The sequence below is a fragment of the Colius striatus genome, chromosome 2, assembly GCF_028858725.1.
Source record: "Colius striatus isolate bColStr4 chromosome 2, bColStr4.1.hap1, whole genome shotgun sequence".
Taxonomy (NCBI): Eukaryota; Metazoa; Chordata; class Aves; order Coliiformes; family Coliidae; genus Colius; species Colius striatus.
The window spans coordinates 72,020,458-72,048,091 of record NC_084760.1 but is presented as its reverse complement, the minus strand read 5'-3'; the positions used below and the strand labels follow the sequence as shown (position 1 = coordinate 72,048,091).

Genomic DNA, 27,634 nt, shown 5'->3' with positions numbered 1-27,634 from the left:
CTCATTCTGAGCTCACATTTGTGATTGCCATGGTATATTATTCATCTCATATTGCCAGTCAGCCACATAACTACAGCAGCTAACAAGAATTAGAGGTTCCGATCTGAAACAGAACACTTAGTACACTGTAATTCACAGAGTCACAAAATCTCAAGGGCCAGAAGGAACCTTGAAAGATCATTTAGTCCAACTCCCCTGCCAGAGCAGGGCCTCCTAGAGTAGGTCACACAGGACCTCATCCAGGTAGGTTTTGAAAGTCTCTAGAGAAGGAAACTCCACAACCCATCTCTGCAGGCCATTCCAGTGCTCCATCACCCTCACAGTGAAGACATTTTTCCCTGTGTTTCTTTTGAACCTCTTATGTTCCAGTTTATACCTGTTGCTCCTTGTCCTATCATTGAACAACATTGAGAACAGCCTGGCTCCTAACACCCACCCTTTATGTATTTGTAAACATTAATGAAGTCACCCCTCAGTCTCCTCCAAGCTGAAGAGCCCCAGCTCCCTCAGCCTTTCATCTTAAGGGAGATGCTCCACTCTTGGTGACTCTGTGCTGAACTGTCTCCAGCAGCTCCCTGTCCTTCTTGAACTGAGGGGCTCAGAACTGGACACAATATTACAGATGTGGTCTCATGAAGGCAGTGTAGAGCGGGAGGAGAACCTCTCTTGACCTACTGCCCACAGTCCTTTTGACACACCATAGGATGCCATTGGCCTTTTTGGCCACGAGGGCACATTTCTGGCTCATGGACATCCTGCTGTCCACCAGGACCTCCAGGTCCCTTTCCCCTACACTACTCTCTAAGAGTTCGTTCCCCAGCCTGTACTTATACCTGGGGTAATTCTTTCCCAGATGTAAGACTCTACACTTGCCCTTGTTGAATTTCATTAAGTTTCTCCCCACCCAACTCTCCAGACTGTCCAGGTCACATTGAATGGGAGCACAGCCTTCTACTGTGTCAGCCACTCCTCCCAGTTTAGTCTCATCAGCAAACTTGCTGACAGTGCCCTCTGTTCCCTTATCAAGGTCATAAATGAATATATTGAACAGTCCCGGTCCCAGCACCAAACGCTGAGGGACTCCACTAGATACAGGCCTCCAACTGGATCCTGTTCATTGTTTCGAGTCAAAAACTCTTACCAAAATTCAGACTCTCTTCTTCCAAAGAACTGCTAAAGCAAGATATGGGCTACATTCTGTTGATCAGGTTACTTTTCTTAAGGTTTTAGTAATTTTTTAGGAGAATGCCAGGATTCTGTGACTACCATAGAAGCTCTGTCTTAGGAAATTAGGGTTAAATTAATCTTAGAATCAGACTGATACAGCTAGACTCTTATACTGGACTAATTCTGGAAATTTTGAGAAATTATAAATCAAATTATGGCAATTTTGACACTATTTTCAAAATACCTTTTCTTGTTTTAAATTATACTCTTTAGTAATAGATGAAAGAAATACTTTTTTTTTTTTTAAATGAAGGCATTTTTTTACCTGAAATATTTATTTTCATAATTTTATTTCATAGCAAATACATTTTTTTATTTCGTTTTTTTTCCATTTCAAATAAAAATGCATTTCAAAATGACAGAAGACATAAAAAAAAAAGAGCTTTTATCTTCCACATAGGTTCACTGCAGTATTAAAAAAAAATTTACAGTATTTCTTTTTATTACTCCTTGCTGAATAAGAACGTGTTTGTCTGTTAAATTTTGTTATATTCTGATGAGATCTAATCTGATCTAATTTGGCTACATAATAAGAGATAAAAAAATGCTGCTTGACATGGAAAAATACATCATTTTGTCACCAAAATGCATGCTAATATTTTTATGCTTTGTTTATCTTTCATAAACCTATAGTTTGCACTACAGTTCCTGAATTGCTGTTAGCGAGAGCTATACTAGGTAGATTTGCTTTTTAGTCTGAAAATTACATTGTGTGCATGTGTTGTTGTCAAAAGTAGTAAAAAGATGAACAGACCTGCAACTTCTACTGGCTGAAAGCAGGTGATGATAAGATTTTTGATGAAAAGGGAAAACATACTGATGCTATTGGGATGCTGGTAGATAATTTTTTATGTAAAATGGTTTAAATGCTCTATTTTAATTATTTCTGTACTTTTCTGGATTTTTTTTTAGAGATAGAATGTACCACAATTATATTTTCTGTGGATTTTATCTATTATTTTTCTGTATTTTTTACTTTTCACAATAATATTTAAGTAATTAATTTGTTTTTCTTTCACATTGTTCTTAAAGTGTAAATGGGTGAATTAGAGAAACTTTAGAACTAGCACAGCCAGAATATCTACGCCTGTCTAGTTTCTGTCTTTTCAGGTTTGGTAAAGTAAAATATTTGTTTTCAAATAAGTTGTGTAACAGAGGGTGAACAGACTACTGTGAAACCATTCCATCTGTCATGTAATGCTACGTTGCCGTATTATATCAGCAGCTCATTTTTTAAAAATGCCAAATACAATTGATACTGAAAGCTTGCCATACTGTAATACAATTATTTAGAACAACTTTTTAACCACAGCATATTTTAAAATTTACTGGTAAAAATCTGTTTTAGTGACAACAATTGCATTTCTGTATTTAATGGAGTATAATGCTTCAGAGCAATTTAAAAGACCAAGAGTTGCTGAAATATTAGCAGAAGACCGGCTTGCCTCCTTTAGCCACAGGGCAGAAAGCAATGCAGAAATCACCAATCTGCTTAGGTTTTATCATCTCCATATGGTGATGAGACTGACTCAGAGAGGTGGTAGATGCCCTATCCCTGGAAACATTCGAGATCAGAGTAGGACTCTGAGCAATCTCGCCTAGTTAAATATGTTCCTGCTCATTGCAGGGGGTTGGACTAGACTTTTAAACATTGCCTCCAACCCAAACTGATCAGTGATTCTGTGATACAAGTATTCCTCTTTACAGTTTCAATGTGAATGGAAAAGTAATACTTTGATCAGCATCCTCATAAGCTGCTGTCCAGAGCAGTTTAGAGAACCTCGAAATATATGCAATCTCATTTTCTAAATTTGTGTTCCATTTTCATATCATTGTTTACCCTGAAATGTTGTTTCTGTCAATGTAATTTCTTATGATTACTCTTCAGCATTTGAATGGTAATGATATTACATTTTTTAAAAAAAGATTTACTCCTTGTTTGACAATAGCTGCTTCTAAAATGATCTACTGCTGTGATGTGGCTTTGTGATATTTGGGATCATCTGACAAAAGGGAAAAGAGATTCCAACCAGAAAAATTTAGATTTAAAACCATTAGTAACAGCTGATGTAAGAAAGCTGTACTAATTTAGGAAACATCTGGTTTTGTAGGCTTAAGAATTAAATGATGGTATTTTGGAGTAAGTGTATTTTTCTGAAGAATGAAACTTTTTTTTAGGTAGATGAATATATACTCTACTATACCCTATATCATGTTCAGCATGTCTAATTCTGAAACTTTATTTCTTCCTCACGTAGTCTCTCTCTAAATAAAATGTTGTCAAGTTAGTCAGAAAATTCTTCACTATTCACTAGTTATCAGTGTCTGAGCTGCCAATAATTTAACTGACTTGATTTCAATAAACTTTACCTGAAGATTTTACTTTTTTCCTCTTTGAGAGAACATAGCTAACAAGTGATTTATTTTTATCAACTTTATCATTAGATAGTTCAGCACTACTGAAAGGTGGATACTGCTTCTTTTATAGTAGCCTAACTGTATCACTTCAAGTGCATGTTCATTCATTGTTTCCTAGGACTCTGTTTCTCTACATAAAATGGGCAAGGTACAGGAATTAAAAGCAAAATAACTACTTGTATTATTTGTGATAAACTGCAAGCATTTTTTAAATGAAGTGATGGTTTAAATACAGCATTTTAAGATGCATAAGTAGCACAAGAACATGATTAAAATTATCATTCAAAAGCACAGTTCTAAATTAGAAAAGCGTGTAGAGTATATCATATTGATGCTAGTTCAGTGGTGAACATGCACTGTTGATGTCAGGGACAAATCCAGTGGGACTGTTCATCTAATTAGAAGAAACCCAAGTCTCAACAGTAATTGCACAGAACTGGCATTGATCTTCAAATAAATTCAATATAACCTAAAATATTCTTAACAAATGACAATCACTTATTAAGGTAAATACAGTATATGTACAAATACAACCCTTATTTTACAGCAAATTTGGAATGTTACATATTTACTGTATCTCTGTACAGTTAAATAGGGCAAATAATTTTGAATCTTTCTTAGAAATTCACAAATTAATAATTATAAATTCAGACATAAAAGTGATGACAGATACTGCTTCAATACAGAGTTCAGTGCTATGTGCAAAGCCAGAACATCTTTTTCTCTCCACAAGTATTTTGTTTGAGGATGGAGTATGAACTGTTATCTCACACCAGTGACTTTCAGGAGAGAAATGCGAGGCAGAGGTGTCAACATCATAGGTATATGTAGTAAATTAAGCTCTTCAAACTATCCTCATTGCATGCATTTAATGTGAAAGAATGCTTTTATGTTGATTTGTGATTTGATTTTATGATGTCAAGTAATTACTTCAACAAATAGAATGCTAGGAGTTGGAAGGGATCTCTAGAGACCTTCTAGTGCAACTCCCCTGCTAATGCAGGTCCAACTTGATCAGGTGACACCAGAATGCATTCAGTCATTCTTGTTAGGTTTTTTTTTTTGAGTAAATTATGTCTAATTTAATGTTTGTGAGATGCTTTTTAGGGCAGTTCACTGTATTGGTAGACCAGCAATATTGCTGACTTAGAAGACCTCCTGACTGCCATTTATTTATTTCTTATTTAGCAAGCTCAGATAGTTCGTTTGTGACTGCTGTTAACAGTTTGGTTAATCTTGCATGTTTTAAGACATCTTTCAGGATTGTACTTTAACAAAAAATCTAAATGTGCCTTTTTGGACTTTTTGGAATGTGTTAAACTTTGTTTTCATTCCAAGTAGGAATGAAGAGCTGAAATAACCCAGTTCTACATTAGATGGAAAATGCTAAAATCTTTGATACATAGACATCAAACAGTTTCATTTCTATACACTTGACTTAGGAAAAGAGTTACTAGCACTTCTGCTTGTGAGATGATTTGCTTTAGTTTGGTGAGAAACACTGAAATATTTTATCTGTCAATCAGTTTGCCTGTATTTATGTCTGTCAGTGCAGCCTCCTGGGATTTGTAGTTCCTATATTTTGTGCTCTTTCTGTTTCAGTGATACAGCTTGACTAGCTGGACAAAACCCCTGGTTCACTGACTTGGGCAGCTCTCGGGTGACACTGTGATGATTCAATTAAAGAAGGATTTGCAGTGACTGTTGGCTCCAGGAAAAGAGCAGCTCATATGGGAAGACAGAAAGTCTGAGGCTTCTGAAGTGTAGCTCTGATGGGGTAGTTTTGCCATTCATGTAAATATACAGATTTTTTTGTCTCGGTGAACCACAGCAAAATACTTTCTTACAAATTTTCAACATCCTGCAATTACAGGCTTTTTAGCTGATGGAGGTCTCAGCAGAAAATTTTAGTATAATTGTCAGTGTGTGAGATAGATCTATGTAGTACAATGGAGTTTCAAGAGAGGAGTACTGTTGAAAGCAAGAACAGTGATGAGTAATTCTTTACCAGTATAATACTTAAAATATGAGAAAATGTCTGTCTATTCTGTGTAGTTAACGTGTTGGAAAACAGGAAGAAATTGACATTACCTTATAAGAAAACTTGTGGCTTTCTCCTACCCTCCTGGTTTTGTTCAGAAAATATTGCTTCATGTAGATCTCTGTGTGGTGGGGCTGGCTAAGGAAAGCCTTCTGCAACCTACAAGCTGACAGTTTATTTTAGTAACAGAAATCAAATTGAGATATCTTTACCTGTGTAAGCAGGTTAAGGTTTCAAGCTTTTACTAAGTATCTCTTGAACTTCAGTTCCAGTTCATAGCTTTCTTTTTCTAGTCTTGGAATCCTTGTTTCCAGTGACCATCTTTATCTGGAGATGATTTAGGCTTGCTTTTAAGGGAAGAAAAAACCTCTTGTCTTGCACTGACAAAATTTTAGAGGTTCAACTTCTGTTGTCTTCAATTAATTAAAAAAAAAATCACACTTCTTAAGCAGCAGTGATGCTGAGCTATAGTGCAAGGGAATAGTTTTTGCAAAGTGTGTGGATTGTTAGCAATGAAATTAATATTGAGATTTAGAAATTTAAAAGATCAGAGTCTTCCCAAACCACATAGCACTGATATCCAAGGGACCATAAAAATTTTGTTGGCAGGATTTGTATTCATTTCACTCAGCTGTAAGTAGCTAAAGAATACTAGTTTTCGTTTGTCATCAAGACTTTGCCTGTCAATAATGCAGAAAGACAGATACCTTTGGTTAGCAATTGATGATTAAAGATAGATGAATTGTACCCCATATGGCAGAAACTTCTTATGATCATATCAAGGAAGAAGAGTAGCCTAATAAAGTCCTTCAGTTGACTTTTAGCCATATACACAGCTGATAACCACCACCTTGACTTCCCATTTGAAAACTTTTCTCTCTCTTCTCTTTGGCCAGATAATACTGACTCTGTAGGCTCATTAGCTCGTTATGGGTTCCTCCGCTAGGGTAAGTCATGCATATCTCCATGCCTAGCTCCCAGCACATTTGGAGCAGCGTCAGTGGTCATTAGTAGGCAATGGTTCCTGTATCTTCTAGTCCTTCTGTTACAGGATATTGCTTTTTTTCTTTCTCTTTACTCCATAGAAATGCATTGCCACTGTTGTCATAGTCTTTGAAACAGATTTCACATAGTCCTTACATGTCAAGATGAAGACTGCAGATTATCTTCATAAGGAGATGAGTGAAGTTTTAAATATTAATGTTGTAAGTTTGATCTGAGTTGCCTATGCATCAGGTTAGTGAGTTTTTGTCAGGGTTAAAATTGCCTCACTGATAAACAAGTGGCACATTTTTTAAAGCATATATTTATTTAGAAATGCTGCTGTAGAATCCTTGCTGCACTGTGAACTTCCGTCTAGCTATACTTTCATAGAATCACAGAATCACAGAATGATGGGGGTTAGAAAGGACCTCTAAACCAACCCCCCTGCTAAAGCAGGTCACCTAGATCAGGTCGCACAGGAACGTGTCCAGGTGGGTTTGAAAACCTCCAAAGAAGGAGACTCCACACCCTCCTTGGGCAGCTGGTGCCAGGGCTCCCTCCCTCTCACATGAAAGAAGTTTTTCCTTAGGTGGAAGTTTTTGTGTTCCAGCTTTTGTCCATTACGCTTTGTCCCATCACTGGACACTACAGAAAAAAGAATCGCCTTGACATATACCTTTCAAATACTTGTAAGTATTAATGAGGTTCTCCCCTCAGTCCCCTCTTCTCCATGTTGATCAGTCTGATCCCACAGCCTTTCCTCATTAGGAAGATGCTCCAGCCCCCTGATCATCTTGTTGACCCTGCACTGGACTCTGTCCTGTCCCTCCTGAGCTGGAGAGCCCAAAACTGTACACAGGGCTCCAGATGAGGCCTCACCAGGGCATAGTAGAGGAGGAAGAGAACCTCCCTTGACCACACTGTTAATTGTGTATAATGCTAACTGAAATCCTAAAATATGTGGTTATACAACTTCATTTTCTCAAGCATGTTGAGCTTCATTTTTGGAGTGATTGAGAGGCAGTTTTTTGTTGATTTGCGTTGTTTGTGTTCTTTGGGAAGGCTTAAGGCTAAAAAAGTGAAGTGAAGGAGCTTATAGCCTTTTAGGAGCAAGTGAGGTGTCTTAGAATCAAACAATGACTGGGCAAAAAAATTATGATATCAGGGAGCAACTTGCGTTTCCCAGATTAAGCTTCTTGAGAAAAATTAGGTGAAGATTTTCATTCATAATTTTAATTAAACTATTCTGCCCTTTTCATTGCCTTAGGTCACTGTTGTATGATGTTCCTTGAATGCTGTTTCCCAAATATGAGATTATACATTTGCTGAATTTAAAGCACCTCAGCCAGAAACTATGTATATTGAAGTTAAACTGAGCACTGAAGTATATTGGATTAGATGTTTATGAATCTTTATTGAACATTTTTTTTTTACATTTTCCCTTCATTTTTTTTTAATTTTTGCATTTAAGATTTAAGAACACAATTGACCTTTAGATTTCTGTGCAAAAAGGGACAATACAAATAAGAATTAGTCTAAGAAGATAAAGTATGGAATTTGAGGTCAACTGGAACTTATTAGGAGCCTGATGATGTGTTTTACCTTGTTTCAGAACAAGATAGTGTGCTACATTTGTAGTTATCCTCTTAGTGCAAATATACCTTTATCATGTTTCTTTAAATAAGAACTGTGTCCCAGTTGTTATTCACCCTGCAGTTGTAGCAATATTCTTACAAACTTTGCTGCATATATGGAATTTATCATCAAATTTACCTCTGTTCATTTACAGAGAAGATTACACACTCATGGTTATAATTTACTTTGTTGTTTAAAGCAAAGATATTCACTTGAATTTGAGCAACTTCTTATTTATTTAAGGCCTCATAAGATATACCAGTTGAACTTAAAAGGCATTGACACAAGTCTTCACTTATTATATGGGTAATACATGTAGGGACAGTTCCATTTCATAGACAACAGTTGGCCTCCTCGACATTTTTTTCAGACAGTATTAACAGCCTTTTCTATTTAAATAATTAAATTACTATGAACATTGGCTCTTTTCTTCTGTTACATTTGTATGTTTGTTAATTCTGAGCAGCAGACTAGATCTTCCATGTCTTGATAACAATATCTTCTGCTGTGTGTACTTTCTGTTTTGGACTGTGCTACTGGATTTGTGTTCATTCGACTGCAAATGTATGATGCATGGAGCATGTGAACCTCCAGATGTTCTCTGTATAAACAGGATCTTCATAAGCAATTGATTGATTTTGTTTTAATTTTTTCTATGGATTTTTTTTTTTCCCTTGTTTACACCACTAGTGACCTCCGCTCACTTACCCTTTCTTGGGTCTATAGAACTCCCCCATTAGACCAATTAAATCACAGCTGTGACTAATGCTGATTTATTGTTTGCTGATTTGGATCACAGAATCACAGAATCTTAAGGGCTGGAAGGGACTTCTACATATCATCTAGCCTGTTCCAGTGCTCCATCACCCTCCCAGTGAAAAAAATTCTTCCTTGTGTTTCTTTGGAACCTCTTATGTTCCAGCTTATACTCATTGCCCCTTGTCCTTTCATTGGACATCATTGACTTATGTGGAAAAATGATGTATAACATAATTTTATCTATTAATCTATTTTCTCAACACAATCCAGCAACAGACTATTTGTGAATTCTTTGGGAACCTATTGGAGGACAGAGGTGAGAGAGATTTAACAACTAAAATAACAGAAAGTGCTCTGTTAGTTTTCAGTATGGAATGATCAATATTAGTGATTTAAGAAAAAAGGATACTTATATTTCATTGTATCATTGAATATTTTGGGAAGTTAGGTATTCAAAGAAAGAAAGATGGAAATCATCTAATGTGTAAACTTCAATTGCAAAATGTGTAAGAATAAAAACTAGCATCAGTCAGTGACTCCATCTAAGTATTCTTTGTTTTCTAGTAAAAAGGCTTGTTCATAGTTCACATGAAAGTGAAACTTTGGATGGAGCATAATTCAGAAAATATGCAGGCTAAGATATTGTAATTGCATCACATTTGATGATTTTTTCCCCCTCTTCTCAGAAGACAAGAAATTTTTACTTTGAACTTAAAAACTCTGTTTTATTTTGAAGAGCTTTTTTGATATCTATATCAGTCCCTCAGAAGGCTGTATGGCTCTATTTTGTTTATGTGTGTGGTACAATACCAGTAATAAAATCAAAACATTAATTGCTATATGCAACAATGTTTTTTTTAACTAATTATTTTAACTGCTTTGAACTACTTTAACTAAATCTCTTTGTTCTGCATTGGTATTTCTTTCTCAAGAGACTCTGAGTACATGCTTTTTTTTTTTTTTTTTTACTGTTGTCCACAAATAAATTACTTGCTGTTTTTGGGCATATTCAATAAAAAAAATAGATTCTAAATACTAAGTTAATAAAAAAATATCCAGAGGAGACCTGTTGTTCTGATCTAGTATTACATGGAGAATTTATTTTAGGAAGTAATTCTGGATTTCTTTATTGTTTCTTTTTTTTTTTCTCTCTGTTCAGATGGAAGACGTCATAGCCCGCATGCAAGATGAGAAAAATGGGATTCCTATTCGTACAGTCAAAAGTTTTCTTTCCAAGATCCCCAGTGTCTTTTCTGGTAAGAGTCTAAGTGAATGTCATATTATTTAAAGTTTCCACTTTATGTAAGGAGATGCTCAAATGGAAAACATGTTTAACTGAGTGCTATGGGAAATTCAGTCGTCTGGTCTGGAGGAGACATTGACTATCCTTTGAATACTTTAATTACAGGGATTTTTTTATGTTCCTCTCACGTTGAAGTTGTTTTATACAGAGATGGTTTTGTGAAGGGAATACTTAATTTACTACAAAAAGTCAATTATCTGAAGATGGCAATATTTTTATCGCAGAAATTTTGTATTTCAGATTTAGATTTTAACCTGTTTTCATAGTAAGTATAAGTTTAATGTATAGACCAGTACATGAAGATAAGAACTGCCATAGCAGCAGCACAAAAAGGAAATCATCACTGCACACTGTAACTGATACCAAATGGAGCTCTTCAAACCTTGCTGTTTAGAGTAGCATGCTTCCTTTAATGTGCTAGGAGTTTATGTGTATGTAGCAAGTGAATTTTGTCTTGAACTCTAAACTATTGATTGGTAGGAAATAGGGGACTATTGTTGACTAAGAACTGTGATGATAATCATGAAAGTATATATGATAACAGCTTATAATACTGTTACTACCCACAAAAGCATCCATATGAAAATTATCAGATCAAGAGCAGATGATCTCCAGTTAAAAAACAATATATATGTCTATATGCAGTTACATATACATGTTTATGTGTCTATAAATAAAGGTACGTATTACATCCAGGATCTGTCCAGGATCATGCCTGATAACATCTGGAAGTTTGCATTTGTTATAGGGGAGAAACAAAGTGAGTGGATCTACCACAGTTAAGTCATGTTCTTGCAAGCACTTAGAAAAGATTTCTAAGAGTCCTTTAAACAAATTGTAGAAGTTAGAGGATGTCCATGAATTATCTCTACAAATAACGACTTATGGGCTAGCATTTTAATTATGTTGTTATAAAGGCAACTGGGGTACTGTTTTTTCTTTCTTTTATTTTGTCTTCTTGCTTCTAAAAACAGCAAGTGAAAAACTACTTAAAAGAGTAGTCACATTCTTAATGCATACTGATGGTGTTTATTGAAGGATGATTATATTAAGGAAAATCAGCCTTGGGAATGGTGTCTGAATTTAACATCTTAAAAGAATGCTGTGATTATAATAAATAAGATGAGGTGATGATACTATCTAGTTTATGAAGTCATTCCTTAAATATTTTTACAAGTAAAAGATCCACACACAAAAACATTTTAAATACTTATAACTCTCAGTAATCTATAAACATTGTTATACTTCAGAAGAATAGACAGAAAAGTAATGCTAAGTTAATTATTTCACCTTGTGAAACTTTGAAAAATTTACCAGTTCTAATGATTTATATTTCATATCTCCATGCAGAGAAAATAAGTTGCTTGATGTTTTCTTTGCCACATTAAAATGTGCCTAAAATGAGTTTGCAAATTATTTTGATAAAAAAGAGTACAATCCCATAGATACATGATGATGATTATTCACATTTTTATCCATATTTAGGAGTGTATCAGATTGACTTTATGCAGCCAATGTATCTGTAGTGTAAATTCACTAGAGATGGCAAATTGCAGACTAATTTCAATAATTGCTTTCAGTCCTACAAGCAGGATGTGAAATGAATTGTGAAAAAACCCTAATCCTTGGCTGAGTTCCAATATACTGTATATACCAATATAAAAACCTCAGAAAACAAGGGGCTAAGAACAGAGCTGTTAGTACCTATCCTAGTTCTGCACCTCATTCTTCAGTGCCGAGAAATTTTTTTCTAGCTGTTCAGTATTAATTATGTTAATGATAGACATTTGAATTCTCTGAATAAAAACTCTATGTAAAATGATCCCTCTTTTTATGCAAAAATCTATAGCAAACAACTCACTATATTACAAAGTTTTTAACGGAAATGATAAGGTTTTTTGTATATAGAAATAAACAATTACTGGAGAGGAAAAAATGGATTATTGTCTAATTAGAAATTAATTTCAGCATAAAAGAATCAACTGAAGTACACCATTGGGAGCTGACTGTTCTGACTTGTGCTGCCTGCAAACCTGCAACCTGTTGTAATCATCAGTGAACAACTGTGGTATATTTTAGTATGTCATGACAAGCAAGAATAAATGTCAAACACCCTAGAACTATTCTCTGCTGTAACATCTTGGGTCTTATGAGCTGATAGTTTCATTGGGTTCAAAGCTTATTTTAGAGCAAGATCTGCATCATTCGCTGTTGCAGAACTGATATTTACAGTCTTCACACCCAGCTTTTTGGTTTTGGGTTTTTTTTTTTTTTTGAACTTGAGTCAGATAATTACTAGATGTGGTTTTTTCAGCATAGTTCTATAGTGACTCATTCTGAAAAGCTCGCTGCCTTCTGGGGCCATTGTAGCAGTATACTGTATGTTTATTATGATTCAGCTAAAAAAAAAATGTTTTTTTTGTAAAAGATCCTATCCTTTACAGAGTCTCGCTGAATTACTTGAGCCAGCTAGTGCTTGTGAGGGTAACTACAATTAGGTCATTGAACAGGGAGAACATACGATGTGCTGGAACAGATGGTCCTTGTAGTGATGGTTCACCTGAAGTCATTCACAATGTTACTTGCAAGTAGTCTCAGACTAGGTGCAACAAACAGATGAATTTCTGTGGATAGCTTTGCAGAAAGCAGACTAATATACGTATGTACCCTAGCACTCTAATGCTTAAAACTAATATGTAATATTTTAGATCCTCACCGGTCACTGTTGATGGAAATTCAGATAGAAATTGTAGTATTGTTTTAGTCTTAACTGCTTAAGTCTTACGCAACGCTATGGTATAAACCATCATTGTTGTAGTGATAGCTTCTGGTCTTTGAACATGGAATAATCTACCTTTATTATGAACCATGTAGTCTACTTATACTTATTCACATTATAATCTTTAGTGTTGTGTTTTCAAAGTTGTGTTGCATTGTTCTAAAAGTGTATTCTTTAGCAGAGCCTGAACGATCTCTGAACTGATCTGATTATACATCAGATGAACTGGAAGTTTCTTGAAGGAGAAATTGAATCAATTTTCTCAGCACAAAAATGCTGGGGTGAAATATGACACAGAAGTAGTTTCCTATGTGTTTCTTGGAAAGTTTGACTTTTTAATGCCAAAATTTTAGTTTTGTCTGTCTATGCATCTAAGTCACTTTTTATGATTAAACAGATGACCACATTCATGGGCACTTAGTTTCCAGGAGGCACATGTGATCGATGGCTGACTTGACTGCGATAATGCAATGCCTTCTGTATGCCTGCAACATAGTAATAGTAATAATTCATCAGGTTTATATTTTGGCTTTGATTGAAAACTTCAAAGGCTTGAAGGAAAAAAATAGGCAGGAGAGTTTGCTCTTTATGCATTTTGATGAAAAAATGAAAGGCTTGCTGCTGTTGTCTCCATGGTTTTTAAATGTTTTGGAGGATTAAGAAGATCATTTATACAGGCCTCTTGCCAGTCAACAACAATAAATGCATGAAGGTTGTCAAGTGTATTCTTTACTAATACTGATTAGAAGATTGGTAACAAAAAGAAGACAACTTGCCTGGAACGTGGTTCACCATTAGTCCTGAATTGAGGAAAAAAACTTGCTTGAAATCATGAATTTAGGAAGTCTGACATATGAATCATAGGGATTAGAAAGAGCTCTAAAATATCATTTATATTTTTACTAAGGAGAGACAGCAAGTAAATGCCAAAGTTTTAGTGTTCACTTTCAAGCAGAAAGAAGCATTCAGAGTTTACAGATAAAGCATTGCAATAGTTGGAAGTTTTGGTTTGGGGGTCTTTGTGGGATAGGTGTATGAGTACTGATTAATACTGAAAGCTTCATAAACTAATCATAATGTGGATATTTCATTAAGACGGATATAGTGATGTCTTGTGGTCATTATGGAATATCGGTGTGATGCTTTAGAGAAATTCAAAGTGTATAATTCTTGGATATGCTTGGAGACGAATAAAATCTGTGGAGAATGTGCCAACTGAGTGGTGTGTAAGCACAAATGAGAGACGTTGTTAAGTGTTTTTATTGAAGGGGTGAACTATGAAAAATGGAAGTTCAGTTAAAGAATACATGCAGAGGCAAAATAAAAAGTGCTGAAGGAAAGCATGTTCATACTAGTTGTTACTGGCTGCTTTTAATGCATGGCTCAATAATTTTGGAAAGTAATCACAAAGCCAGAAGATTCATTTAGCTTTCCCAGGAAAATAGAAACCAAATGAAGTTATAGTTTTTTTCCCATTCCTAGATGTTAAATTGATGTTGCGCCTTTTTAATGTCGTTATTGCATTTTCCTATTTTTAAGAAAAAATATTGCCATCGTATACCTCATTTTTCCTCATCTCAGAAAAAACTTATTTATTTTCTACCTGGAAAATTGATATAATGAGATATTGCACTTTGATTAGTAAATGTATTCATACAATCATTAATTACCAGTCTTTATTTAAGCACCAATAGTAGTATACTTGGTAAAAATACAGAATTTATGTGTTTGAACATTTAAAAAATCCTGCTGAAAAACAGACTATAAGTCTTAGTAACCTGGTAAGATATAGTGAGAGACCCCAGTGTCATAGGTAGGTGAGCCCAAGCAGTATTGCTTGTTGTATAGAGGGAGGCAGCACAAATATAGAGAGTGGTATAGTGGGAACTGAATGACTCAGGGGACAAGAAAGAGAATGTTTCATCTGTCATTAGTTTTGATCTTTCCCAGCTGAGTAATGAGTTGTTAGCATTTGATGACTTGTCAGCACTGCACGTGAAATGAGTTGATAGGTTTATCCACTTCAGTACTGGAGATTACCTAACTGAAATACAAGATAAAGGAGAAAGCTCTACTACATGGATTGACAGAAAAAAAACCCACAAAATCATAACACCTCAATCATCTGGTACCTTTAAAGCAAAGTCATGTTGTGTTATCAGTAAATACAAGGATTTTGGAATTTCCATTTTTTATACCTTTTCCAGAACACATTAACATGTGGAAGAAGCTAGGATTCCTGTCTACCAAGCCCATAACTTTATGGACTGATTTGTTTTTCGTTGTCTCCAGTGCTAGATTGATGACAGGTTCCTACTTTCTTGTTATCTCTATTCCTTCATCTCCCTTCTCTTGCATTCTGTTACATTTAATAGTAGAACCATTGCTGGTTTTTTATGCCAAATCAGCCTGTTGTTATTTGCAAACAGAGCCTTCAGCATTCAAACTACAAGCTCACTGCCTTGATGAGGTTCCAGTCTTAGTAAAATGCTTCTATGAAAAGATTTATGTCAATACACAAAGGACAGAAGCTGGCGCATTCCCTCCCCTGTGCCCATTCAGAGGGTAAATATGAGCCAGACACTTGTCAGTTTCACTTTTCAAAGCGGAAGTTTTGTGTATAAAAAGATAATAATTCTCTATCCTCGAATGAATAGTTGGTTTGAAATTAAAACACTGATCTCTCGTGTGTTGTTTTCATTCATCACTTTGTCAGACTGACTTGCATTCAAATGTTCATGGTCTTTTGGGAGCAGGTATTTTTAAGCAGAATGCTGATTCTCTTATTGATATAATGTTCATGATTCTTAAAGTCATCAGTAGAAGAGATTGACTAAGTGGCACCATGAGATTGGACATACAGTCATTTCAACATAGTGGGATAATTAACTGATTAATGCTTTACCATTTCAGAAAAACAAAGTGGATATGTGGCTATTTGAGTGCTGTCTGCATACCTTCACCTCCTGTTTCTGTTCTTTTGCCTGTCTGTCTTGGCCTCATCACAGAGACTGTAACTATGGCCAGAAAAGAATGCTCTTAAGCTGCTTAAAACTGAACAGAAATTTTATATATTATGGAAAATCAACTTAGTGGCACCATTGCAGTCGTGAGGCTCACAATGGCTCACAATGTGACAAGCTGTGGTAACTAAATAAGAACCGAATGCCCGTATTCAATCAAAGTGCATGATACAACTGAAGAACTATTTCCAGTAACCTTAATGCTTCAAGATGATAATTCTCTCCATTTCCATTTTAAGGCATGTATTAGTATCAGACCTTTAATAAATCATTGTCAGAATTAAAAGCTTTTCTAAATGTAAAAGTATTTTCATTGGTTATTTTAAACACAACAACAGTTTTGCATATAAAAGTTACTACTTCCTTCTAAACCAAATAATAACAAAAAAAGATATTTATATGTTTACCTTTTCATTCAGTAAAAACAAGAAAACAGTAAAGAAAATCTGAGGCAATTTTGAAAAATTTTTCTAGGAAACAGAAGTATAATGAACCCCCAATGAAAATTCTTTTAAAGTAGTCTGTGTACAAAAGTCATCATAAATGTCAGTTCCCTTAAAATAAGTAGATATGAAAAGATAATTTTCACTGACATTTGAGAAAGAAATAGGTCTAAAAGTCAAGCATTGATGGACAAAAATAAATCTTGCTCTTGAGTTGTGAGATGGGAGATTGCTGGGAACATTTGTCTTATTTGTTGTTCTTCCACATGAAGTGCACAGTTTGAATTAGATCATCCTCAGTTTCCCAAATGCTGTGTAAGGCCTTAACAGCTCGGCATGTTTATAGAGAAATAGCTCTGAGGCTTGTTGATCATAGATACAAATTAGGTCCTAACTTTTATTACTATGTTGTTTTGCCATGAAAATGCTCCATTTCGTATACATTCTTCTTCCTAGCCTCCTAAACGTGTAAGATTTTGACAGTGTTTTTAGGGGAGTGAGGCTGCACCTTTGAAGTGTGAGCAATTCATGGAAAACGTGGAGTGAAAAGAAAGTCTTGAATCAGCCTCATATCAACCTGAAATTGCCGGGAATTGCTTCACTTTAGGTAGTTGGCCAATTTTTCCTGGCATTACACCAGTTAATAATTATGTTTTCTTATGCTGTTTTTGTATCAGCAACAATGAATAGTACAGAGAAAAGAATTCATTGCAATCACACACACATGAACATATATATCATGCATGTTTGTGCCATATATATTTGCCGAAGGAGGCAGTGCATAGTATATCGGCTTAAAACCTCCCATCTTTTAAGCTGATTTAAGCAGCATCTGTAGGAATGACTAATAATGTAGGTTTACTGAAATCTGTTTTATGCATAATGAAGGCCATATAGGAAAACAAGAATATGTCTAAGGAAGACTGACCTCATGGAAATGTATTTAGAGGTTCTATGAAAATGAGTTTTCTTCCTGATTATCTCTTGGAAATCCATTAGAAAGGAGTATTATTAATGTTGCATAGCAATTATTAGAACTACTGAAATAAAGATCAATGAGAATTTTACAGATACTTCTATTTTAAGTAATTATTTTAACTGTGAAGCAGAGCAAAATATACTCTGTGACTCCATCAGTTTATGAAGTACCTCTATGACAACCAAGCTGTTTATTTGAATAATATTGCAGTTTTTTCACAGACCAATTTGTGTACCCACAGAACAGAAGTTTTTTCAGAGATGAAAGAGTCACTACTGTGTTTGCTGTCTCTAAATTCTGAGAAAGGAGGGAAATTTTCTACTCCTGATGAGGAGAGGAAGTGTATAGCTGAATATAAATGAAGTCCCAGCTTGAAGTCCTTACTGGGTTTTAGTGGTGGTCTTGCCACAATGTGAAATCTGTTTCATGATACACTTGATTGATAGTCTCTGGAAATTATCTCATAATGAACATCCACTTAATGGCAAAAATAAAAAAGAAACCCAATCTGGTTCCTATAAGGTCAGAACACTTGAGCCCAAAAAGTATCCATTTCCTTGCCAAAATCAAAACTTTTCAATAGTACTTAAAATTTGTAAGGGTGATTTTGTATGTGTGTACTGTAATCCTAAATCTGAGAATATGTATTAGTAGGTTCAAGACTCAAATATACAGTCAATTAGAATGGAATGGAATAATTATAGATAACTGTGTACAAAGCCTTAGTTAGGTACTGCAACTGTTTTATAGGTAGAGACAATAGATAATAATACACTTACATGGAGACTGAAAAATATACAACTTTTTTATTTATGTGGCGTTCTATGCTCTATGCTGGTGGCATGCTTTTGTTTGACTTGTGAATATTTATTATCATAGAATCACAGAATCTTAAGGATTGGAAGGGACCTCGAAAGAACATGTAGTCCAATCCCCCTGTCAGAGCAGGACCTCCTAGAGTAGGTCACACAGGAACTCATCCAGGTGGGATTGGAATGTCCCCACAGAAGAAGACTGAACAGGCATCTGGGCAGCCCATTCCAGTGCTCCCTCACCCTCACAGTGAAGAAATTCTTCCCTATGTTTCTTTGAACCTCTTATGTTCCAGCTTATACCTGTTGCCCCTTGTCCTATCATTGGACATCACTGAGAACAGCCTGGCTCCATCCTCCTGACACCTGCCCTTTACATATTTGTAAACATTAATGCGATCATTCCTCAATCTTGTCTTCTCCAAGCTGAAGAGCCCCAGTTCCCTCAGCCTTTTATCATAAGGGAGATGCTCTATTTCCTTCATCATCTTGGTGGGCCTGAACTCTCTCCAGCAGTTCCCTGTCCTTCTTGAACTGCGGGGCCCAGAACTGGACACAATACTCCAGATGCAGTCTCACGAGGGCAGAGTAGAGGGGTAGGAGAATCTCTGTTGACTTACTGTCCACAGCCCTTCTAATACACCCCAGGATGCCATTGGCCTTTTTGGCCATGAGGGCACATTGCTGGCTCATGGTCATCCTGCTGCCCACCAGGACCCCCAGGTCCCTTTCCCCTATATGACTCTCTAAGAGTTCATTCCCCAGCCTGTACTGGTACCTGGGGTTATTCTTTCCTAGATGTAAGACTCTACACTTGCCCGTGTTGAATTTCATTAGATTTGTCCCTGCCCAACTCTCCAGCCTGTCCAGGTCTCATTGAATGACAGCACAGACTTCTGATATGTCAGCCACTCCACCTAGTTTAGTATCATCAGCAAACTTGCTGACAATGCCCTCTGTTCCCTCGTCAAGGTAATTAATGAATATATTGAACAGTACTGGTCCCAACAGTGACCCCTCAGGGACTCCACTAGATACAGGCCTCCAACTAGATCCTGTCTCAATGATCACCACTCTCTGCCTTCTTCCCTTCAACCAGTTCACAATTCACCTGACTACCTGATCATCCAGCCCACACTTTCTCAGTTTTGCTGTGAGAAACAGTGTCAAATGCTTTACTGAAATAAAGATAAACAACATCCATCGTACTACCATCTTGCCACCTTCATAACAGGCTATCAGGTTGGTCAAACATGACTTCCCTTTGGTAAAGCCGTGTTGACTACTCATAAAAACTCTCTTGTCCTTTAAATGCCTGGAGACATCACCCAGGATAAGTTGTTCCATCACTTTTCCAGGGATGGAGGTGAAGCTGATCAGTCTATAGTTACCCGGCTCCTCCTTCTTACCCTTTTTGAAGATTGGAGTGACATTTGCTTTCCTGCAGTTGTCAGGCACCTCTCCTGTTCTCCATGACATAATAAAGATGATGGAGAGTGGTTTAGCAACGATTTCCGGCAGCTCCCTCAGCACCCACGGTTGCATCTCATCAGGGCCCATGGATTTATGTACATCCAAACTGCTCAACTGAACCTTAACCCAGTCCTCATCAACCAAACAAAACTCCTCCTTTAATCTGACTTCCTCTGGAGTCTGGGACTCCCAAGGACAGGCTCCAGGAGTATAGACAGAGGCAAATAAGGCCTTCTCTGTATCCTCTGTCACCAGGGCACCTTCCTCATTCAACAGTAGACCTACATTGCCTCTAGCATTAGTTTTATCTGCAGTGTATTTGAAGAAGTCCTTCTTGTTGTCCATGACCTCCCTTGCAAGGTACAACTCCAATGAGGTTTTAACTTTCCTAGTTGCCTCTCTACATCCTCTGGCAACAGCTCTGTATTCATCCCAAGTGTCCATCCCTTCCTTCCATGATCTATAGACTTTCTTCTTCCACTTGTGCTTGCCCAACAGTTCCCTGTTTAACCGTGTATGCATATAGGAAGCAATGTACACGTGATAAGTATTGGTGGTACAGATACAAATAATATATTATTTAGAGAGATGTAGTATCCTGCTAGGTGTAATACAGTATAAACATATACATTTGCTTTTCATTTTAAGATTGTTCAAATGCATCTATGATAGTAGTCCCCTATTCCTCTTAAATGACATTTAAGATTGTCTCATTCTGTCACTTTTCAAGGAATGTCATTTCTTTCTGCTTTGATTTTACTATTTGAGTACATGGAATTGTATATTATTGACTTCAAATCTAACATTTTAAAGTGATTTGAAATATTTAAATGAACTACATGCAAAGAGAAATTGGTGCTGTATTTGCAGATATGTTTACAGCCATGTAAATGTAGTTGGCCAGCAATTAAAATCATAAAACTGGAGAATACTCTCCTTCAGCAAGAAATTGGGGTAGGTGGATTTACAAGATGGCTTGTGGTTTAGTTCCTAATTCTGCTGGTTCCAGATATGAGGAAAAAGACTTTGCAGTTGCATCAGAAGACTGTAGACTTGTCTTTGCAAAAGGACAACAAGGAACAAATTCAAAGAATTCTATTGCTGCTGAAATTATCCACAGACTGGGTTTGCATGGTGCTATTGTCAAACAGTACATGTATGCTTTATAATAACAAATGTTACCATAACATTAGGATTTTCCAAGTTAGTGGGATATTATTTGATGACCTCTGCCTTACTGCAAGTAAGCACAAAGCTGCGCACCTTCCCATTTTGCTTCCCATGCAGCATCCACCTCTTTTTGCCATCAAAATGGAAGGTCTTGGTGAGGTTGCTCATGGTTAACTTTGTTCCCTTGTTAGGGATAATTGTTTTCCAAAAAGCAGATTTGTTACTTGGTGTGCAACTTGCAATAATTACACACTCAGGAGATACATTGCTGATTTATTTCAGGTTTACACGAGCCTAAGTGTTGGGTGGTAATTCCAGAAATCAAACACATCAACAGGGCTTTTTGTGCAGCACTTTTACACAAGTCCATTAACATAAGTATGTATTGCCATTCTAATACATGATTGGTCAAAGTTTTACATATTACTATAATATTACTGTGTCATTCTGAAGATCTACTGTGCATACTCTAAGAGGGTCTTTGGTGCTCTCTGTCAGTCATTCATGAGTGCTGCCCCCAAAATGAGCTCTAGAAGTACATTCTTTGGTCAATTTTATCTGGTTCCATCCAAACTCCTCCCCTGGTCTTCCTTCATTATATTGCAATTGTTGGCATTTAAATATGTAGCCAGGTTAATGTTAAAAAGCTTGGTAGTGCTTGAATGTAGGAGCTGGCAAGTTAGAATAATGTAATGTCTATGAGGGGTTTGAGTTTTTGCCAAGAATTTGGTTCCATTATGGAAAACGTCAGACCAGGGGTATTTGCAGCCTGTACTGTTGTATGGGATTGTTCCTCTCGAGGTGCAGGACTCTGCACTTGCCCTTGTTGAACCTTATGAGGTCCTTTGCCCAACTCTCAAACTAGTCAAGATCAACTGGTCAAGAAGGCAGCACAGCCTTCTGGTGAATCAGTCAGTCCTCCCAGTTTCATGTCATCATTGGTCTTGCTGAAGGTACACTGTCCCGTCATCCAGGTCATTGATCAAGATGTTGAACAAGACTGATCCCAGAACTCCACTAGTCTCTGTGGAACTCTACTGGCCATAGGCCTCCAGCTCAATTGCATGCCATTGATCACCACTTCTATACTAAATTGATCACCAAATAGTATGTGCATGTGGGGCTCTCATGGATATTGGCACCCAATGCTTGTCTGATGCCAGAATTTTTGCCCTTTTAAGCTTTTATAATGAACTGTGGTATAGCTAAAATATGGAAATACTTTGTAGACGTACAGACCTCTGTGCACCTTTTTGTCAGGACTATCTTTTTGCAAGTTTTGGAAGGAAAGACTTGCAGATCTTAGTGTGTAGTGAAATCCCCAGTTGTTGCCTGAATTACTGTATTTCTAGAACAGATAATATTTTATTAATAGAGAAAAGGAACTGAGACAGACATGCCTGTCAAAGGTTTGTTTACATAAATTCCACCTTCTTCTTTTCCTTCCAACCCTTTAGCTTTCCCTGATTTTTCTAATTGCTTTCATCAGTAATGACTTCAAGTTAAATTCTCCTTACTACCATGCTCTTCACAGAAAAAAGTCTTTGCTGCCTATTCACTTGTTTTCTCAGTAGTAGTATTTTTGTATTTCAACTATCTGAATTCTAGAAGTGTGTGTTTTTAGCAATTTTATCAAGTCCTTTTGTACTTATAAGTGCATCTATTCAATAGAACAAATTAAAAAAAGGTGGAGATGGAGTGACTAATCTCTTTTGATTTTATGCCTGGGGTCAGGTAGAGTTTTACACAAATACTTAGGCTATGACTGTTACCTACATCTTTTCAGACTGATATATCATCTAAAAAATTTATTATGATTTCTAAAATGACAAACTGTAAAGACATATGTACATGCTGACATAGTCAACATTTGCAGATGAACCTCAGCTGCCCTGGTTGCACTTTGGTTTGGTTGCTCTGGACTGGAAATGGATAGAAAATACATTTATGTTACAAAGAATATCCGGCCTCATCTGGAGTCCTGTGTCCAGTTCGGGCTTTCCAGCTCAACAGTGACAGGGAATTTCTGGAGAGAATCCAGCGCAGGGCCACCAAGATGATCAGGACACTGGAGCATCTTTCTTATGAGGAAATGCTATGGGACCTGAGGCTGTTTAGTCTAGAGAAGAGGGGGAGCCTCATCAACACTTGTAAGTACTTACCCACCCCTAAAGGGTGGATGTCAGGAGGATTTAGTGGCACTTTTTTCTGTAGTGTCCAGTGACAGGACCAGGGGTAATGGGCATAAGCTGAAACACAGAAAGTTCCACTTAAACATAAGGAAAAACTTCTTTCCTGTGAAGATGATGGCGCACTGGCACAGGCTGTTCAGGGAGGATGTGGAGTCTCCTTATCTAGAGGTTTTCAGAACCCTCCTTGACATGTTCCTGTGTGACCTAATTGAGGTGAATCTGCTTTAGCAGGGTGTTGGACTAGAGAATCTCTAGAGGTCTCTTCCAGCCCTTCTTGATTTTTTTTTGTTATACTTACATGGAAACTTCTGGCAGGCATGATGTCTGCAAACTTTGGACCATTTAAAGGTCAGTAATTGAGTCTATTGTTTCAGAAAATGCATGGAAAGTTAGTCATAGAGACAATTCAGTCTTCTAGGACAGTTGCTGAAAGTAATTGAGGAAAACACAGTTTATTTAATTTTTTTCCTCTGGGTCTTAAAAATATAATTTTTTGTTTTTAAAAAGAAAAAAAAAAACCCACCAAAAAACCCCAAGTAAGATACTCATCTTTATCCATGTTTTGGTGACAGCTCTTTTCTACTTTGAGAAGCCATGCAGAGGACTAGGAACACAACTTCAGCAAGCAAGAATATGCTGTTGAGCTACTGAGCAGGTGTCTTTCAGCACTGGTTGTCCCAAGCTCAGTCAGACCAGCACAAAGATACTGTATGCGTGGTTGGATGGTCTAATATATTGTTTAATCTCATGTGATATAGCTGAGATGAAGGACAACTGCTTATAAATTGCTTCTGCAATAGGTTAAATTAAGTCTGTAAATTAGTCTCTGCTAGCAGAACTCTCCTTTTATTCAGAAAGATCATGTTCCATGTTTAGTCCAACCAGTCACATAATTGGTTTTGGATTTAGTTTGATATAACTACCTTTTTTTATCATGCTTAAGCCTATTGTTTCTAATCATTATTGATAACATGTAAAATAGAAGTAATTTTTTAATACAAGACATCTGAAGAACTTCATACAAGAGAGCTGTACTAAAATGGAGTTGTATATTAGGCAGAAGAAAACCTTGTAGGGCAGTTAATGAGCAATGAAGCATGCTATTGTGGCAGGCTAGTAGTCTGTTTTTAGAGGACATACTAAAACTAAGAATAAAGTGAACATACTAGGGGTTAGACTAGATGATCTTTTGAGGTCCCTTCCAACCCCTAACATTGTGTGATTCTGTTTGATTCTGTGATCTAATACCTTTTGAAAATGTATATTGGTAGAGCCAAGATAAATGGATAGAGTAATAAATTTAAGCTAGCATGCTAACTGGGAGGTCACAACTGAGAAATGGAGGACCACCTACATCTTATGAGAGAGACTTGTGAGCTCTGAGTTACATGAACAAATTGCAACAGACTCCTGAACAGAAAATTAGTTGGGAAGACAGAATTAAAGCTTTTTAATAAAAGACGGAAAAACATTTCCAGACACTACTAGTTGAAAGGCTCCAAACTGCTAGAAGTTATTAGCTTTTTGACCAAAGCCATTGCATGTTTTTGGAGACAGTGTTTGGATTATTTGGGAATAGTAATTATTCATATAGGGATCAAAAAATGGGAAGAGCGTTCCTCAATTATAATTATTTAATGTGGAATGAGTGATTGTGACTTGTGGAATAAGCAGAATTTTGTAAAGCTATTTTGAAAGACTTCAATGTTCTAAATTAGACTACTTGAATTATGGCTATCCAGGATGAGATATGTGTCTAGACATTGTCTTCATTCTCTGTGGCGATATTACTAGATTGTAAGAATTACCTTTCTCCTTAAATCACTTTGGAAAAGAATTCAACACCTGTGTACTGTTACCCATTAAAACTCATATTGTCTTTTAAGATTATTAAAATTAATTTAAATTGAAAAGTCACTGCTTGATAGCTGAAAAGTTTGAAAAGGGAAATTTCCTTTCAATGTAATTTTTTAAAGCAGAAAAAGCAAAGTAAATATTGAAGTGAGAGGGTGAAATATCAATTTAGTCCTCTATGTATCTATTTTCAATTAAATCACAAGAGTTCTGAAAAGTGGGCCCCAGTTCAGAGTTTTGTGTCAAGTATTCTTGGATCCTTTATTATAAAAAAAGAGATTCAGTTCATACCATCAAACTTAGACATCAAGACTTGCTGAGTCTTTATGCTCAATTTATCACTAGTCAGGGCAAAATAGAAACTATATGTACTATCTGTACTAAAAAATGGACTCCTAATGTGCAGGTAGATGTAGTAAGAGACATATAAGGCTAGGAATAAGAGGAGTAAATAAAATATTTCATGAATGATAATTTCCAATCTTCCATAAAAGATGCCAGGTACAGAAACAGGTAATGGTTTGTTTTGAAAATTGAAATGTCATTTGCATTTTAGCAAGGGAATCACTGAATTAAATGCTGAGGTTTTTTTTAATGAGCTATCTAAATGAGACATTTAACTTAAAAGCAAAAGGGAGACTGCACAGATCACAAGCAAGAGTTCTGAAGTTTTGCATTACCAACAGTAAGCAGAATATGGCAGAATATGTAGCAGAAAAAAAAAAAATATTGTTTATAATGTTTGCAGCAGATGTCTCTAGTCAGCTGAAACTCTTTTCAAATCAACGTATCTGTCAAATAAGAAGGAGATTAGGAAGAAGGTTCTTCTCCTCTACTCTGCCCTGGTGAGGCCTCATCTGGAGTACTGTGCCCAGTTCTGGGCTCCTCAGCTCTAGAGGGACAGAGAACTGCTGGAGAGAGTCCAGTGCAGGGCCACCAAGATGATCAGGGGACTGGAACAGCTTTCATACAAGGAAAAGCTGCAGGAACTGGGGCTGTTTAGTCTGGAGAAGAAAAGACTGAGGAGGATATTACAAATATCCTTATTACAAATATTTACAAATATCTAAATGGTGGATGTCAGGAGGTTGGGGCATCCCTTTTTTTCTATTGTATCTAGCAACAGGACAAGGGGTAATGGGATGAAGCTGGAACATTTATATATATTTATATATAAGAAAAAAACTATTTCACAGTGAGGATGAGGGAGCCGTGACACAGGCTCCTGACATCCACCGTGAGGTGTAGATTCTCCTTCTCTGGAGGGCTTCCTTACCTGATCTAGGTTGACCTGCTTCTGCAGGGGATCTGGACTAGATGATCTCTAAAGGTCCCTTGCAAGCCTACCATTCTGTGATTCTATGATTCTATGATTCTATGATTCTATCCTTTTGTCTCAGAGCTAAAAAAGATTTCTATCAGTATTGTTGGAACTACCTTTTCTATTATTTTGTGAAGGAAAAAGTTCTTGCTGACAGAACTTAAAAAATAAAATATGCTTTTCATCTGTCATTAATATTGGTTTGGAAAGAAAGAAGCAGAAACAGCGAAATTGAAATTAAAAATCTGCCTTAAATCAAAAGTATTTTTTTTCTGCTGGACATTACTATTTCTAGTACTTTATTTTTCTCTTGTGAAATAAATACAGCAGTTATAGTACTAGTTGAAGGAGCATATTAATTTGAAAGTTTTGTACACGCACAAAAATAGTACTACATTGTACTTGAATACTTTTTACAGGAATAAAAACTTTGTAAAATCCATACAGATCTAACTAGATCTTTCTTTATTCAGATTTAACTAAATCACTGCACCTCAGCACTGAAATATGAAGTATGCATGTAAGCAGCTACTAAAAAACAATCTGGTTTTTATTATTATGAGTAAACAGTCTGAAACTTTTAGTTGATTAAAAATGAGACAGCCTGCTGCTGCTGTGCTGGAGGAGATGGGAGTCCTGCGCCTTCTCCTGTCACTGCCAGGAGCCAGGGACCTGCAAGTGACTACTTAGTGGAGCTCGCACCTACTGCAGTGCAGAGCTTGGGATCCCCAAACTACTGTCTTCCAGAGCTGCACTGTGTGCCCTCTTTGATATTTGTATCTGGAATCTGAAAAAATGCAGGTACACCCACGAGGATCTGGGATTTCCCCTTCAGTTTCCTAAGGTGTTTTATCTTTATCTGCAAGGTTCTTCTCTACAGTTTCCAGTTGAGGGTGCCTGAGTATATTTAGGACTTTGGAGAATGGAAAGGATGTAGTAGCAATTAAAGTACAAGGAAAGCATGATCAGTATTATATACATGCTGTATTTTTCTCATTCCCTTTTTGTCTGACAGATACTTAGGGTAATATATTGATATAGCACGGCCAAAAGAAAAAAAAAGCCTGAATTTAAGGTCTTTTAATTACTACAGTGTTCAGTTTATATTCACACTCTCCTGGTTAAGTAACACCACAAAAAGAAAAACCCAGCAAAACAGTGCAACGACAGTAACTTTTGCACAAATTAGGCCCAAAATTTCATGGACTAGGAGAGTATTTG

The 27,634-nt window shown here is 36.4% G+C and overlaps 1 protein-coding gene across 7 annotated transcripts in view; it reads left to right on the top strand.

Moving 5' to 3' along the window:
* RGS7 (regulator of G protein signaling 7) overlaps positions 1–27,634 on the top strand; it is a 221,830-nt gene that overhangs the window by 84,030 nt on the left and 110,166 nt on the right. For all 7 annotated transcript variants that reach the window (XM_061989810.1, XM_061989814.1, XM_061989817.1 and 4 more), the window contains exon 2: positions 10,224–10,320. In XM_061989810.1, coding sequence (XP_061845794.1) covers positions 10,224–10,320 — 97 coding nt within the window. The remainder of the gene's footprint in view (positions 1–10,223; positions 10,321–27,634) is intronic.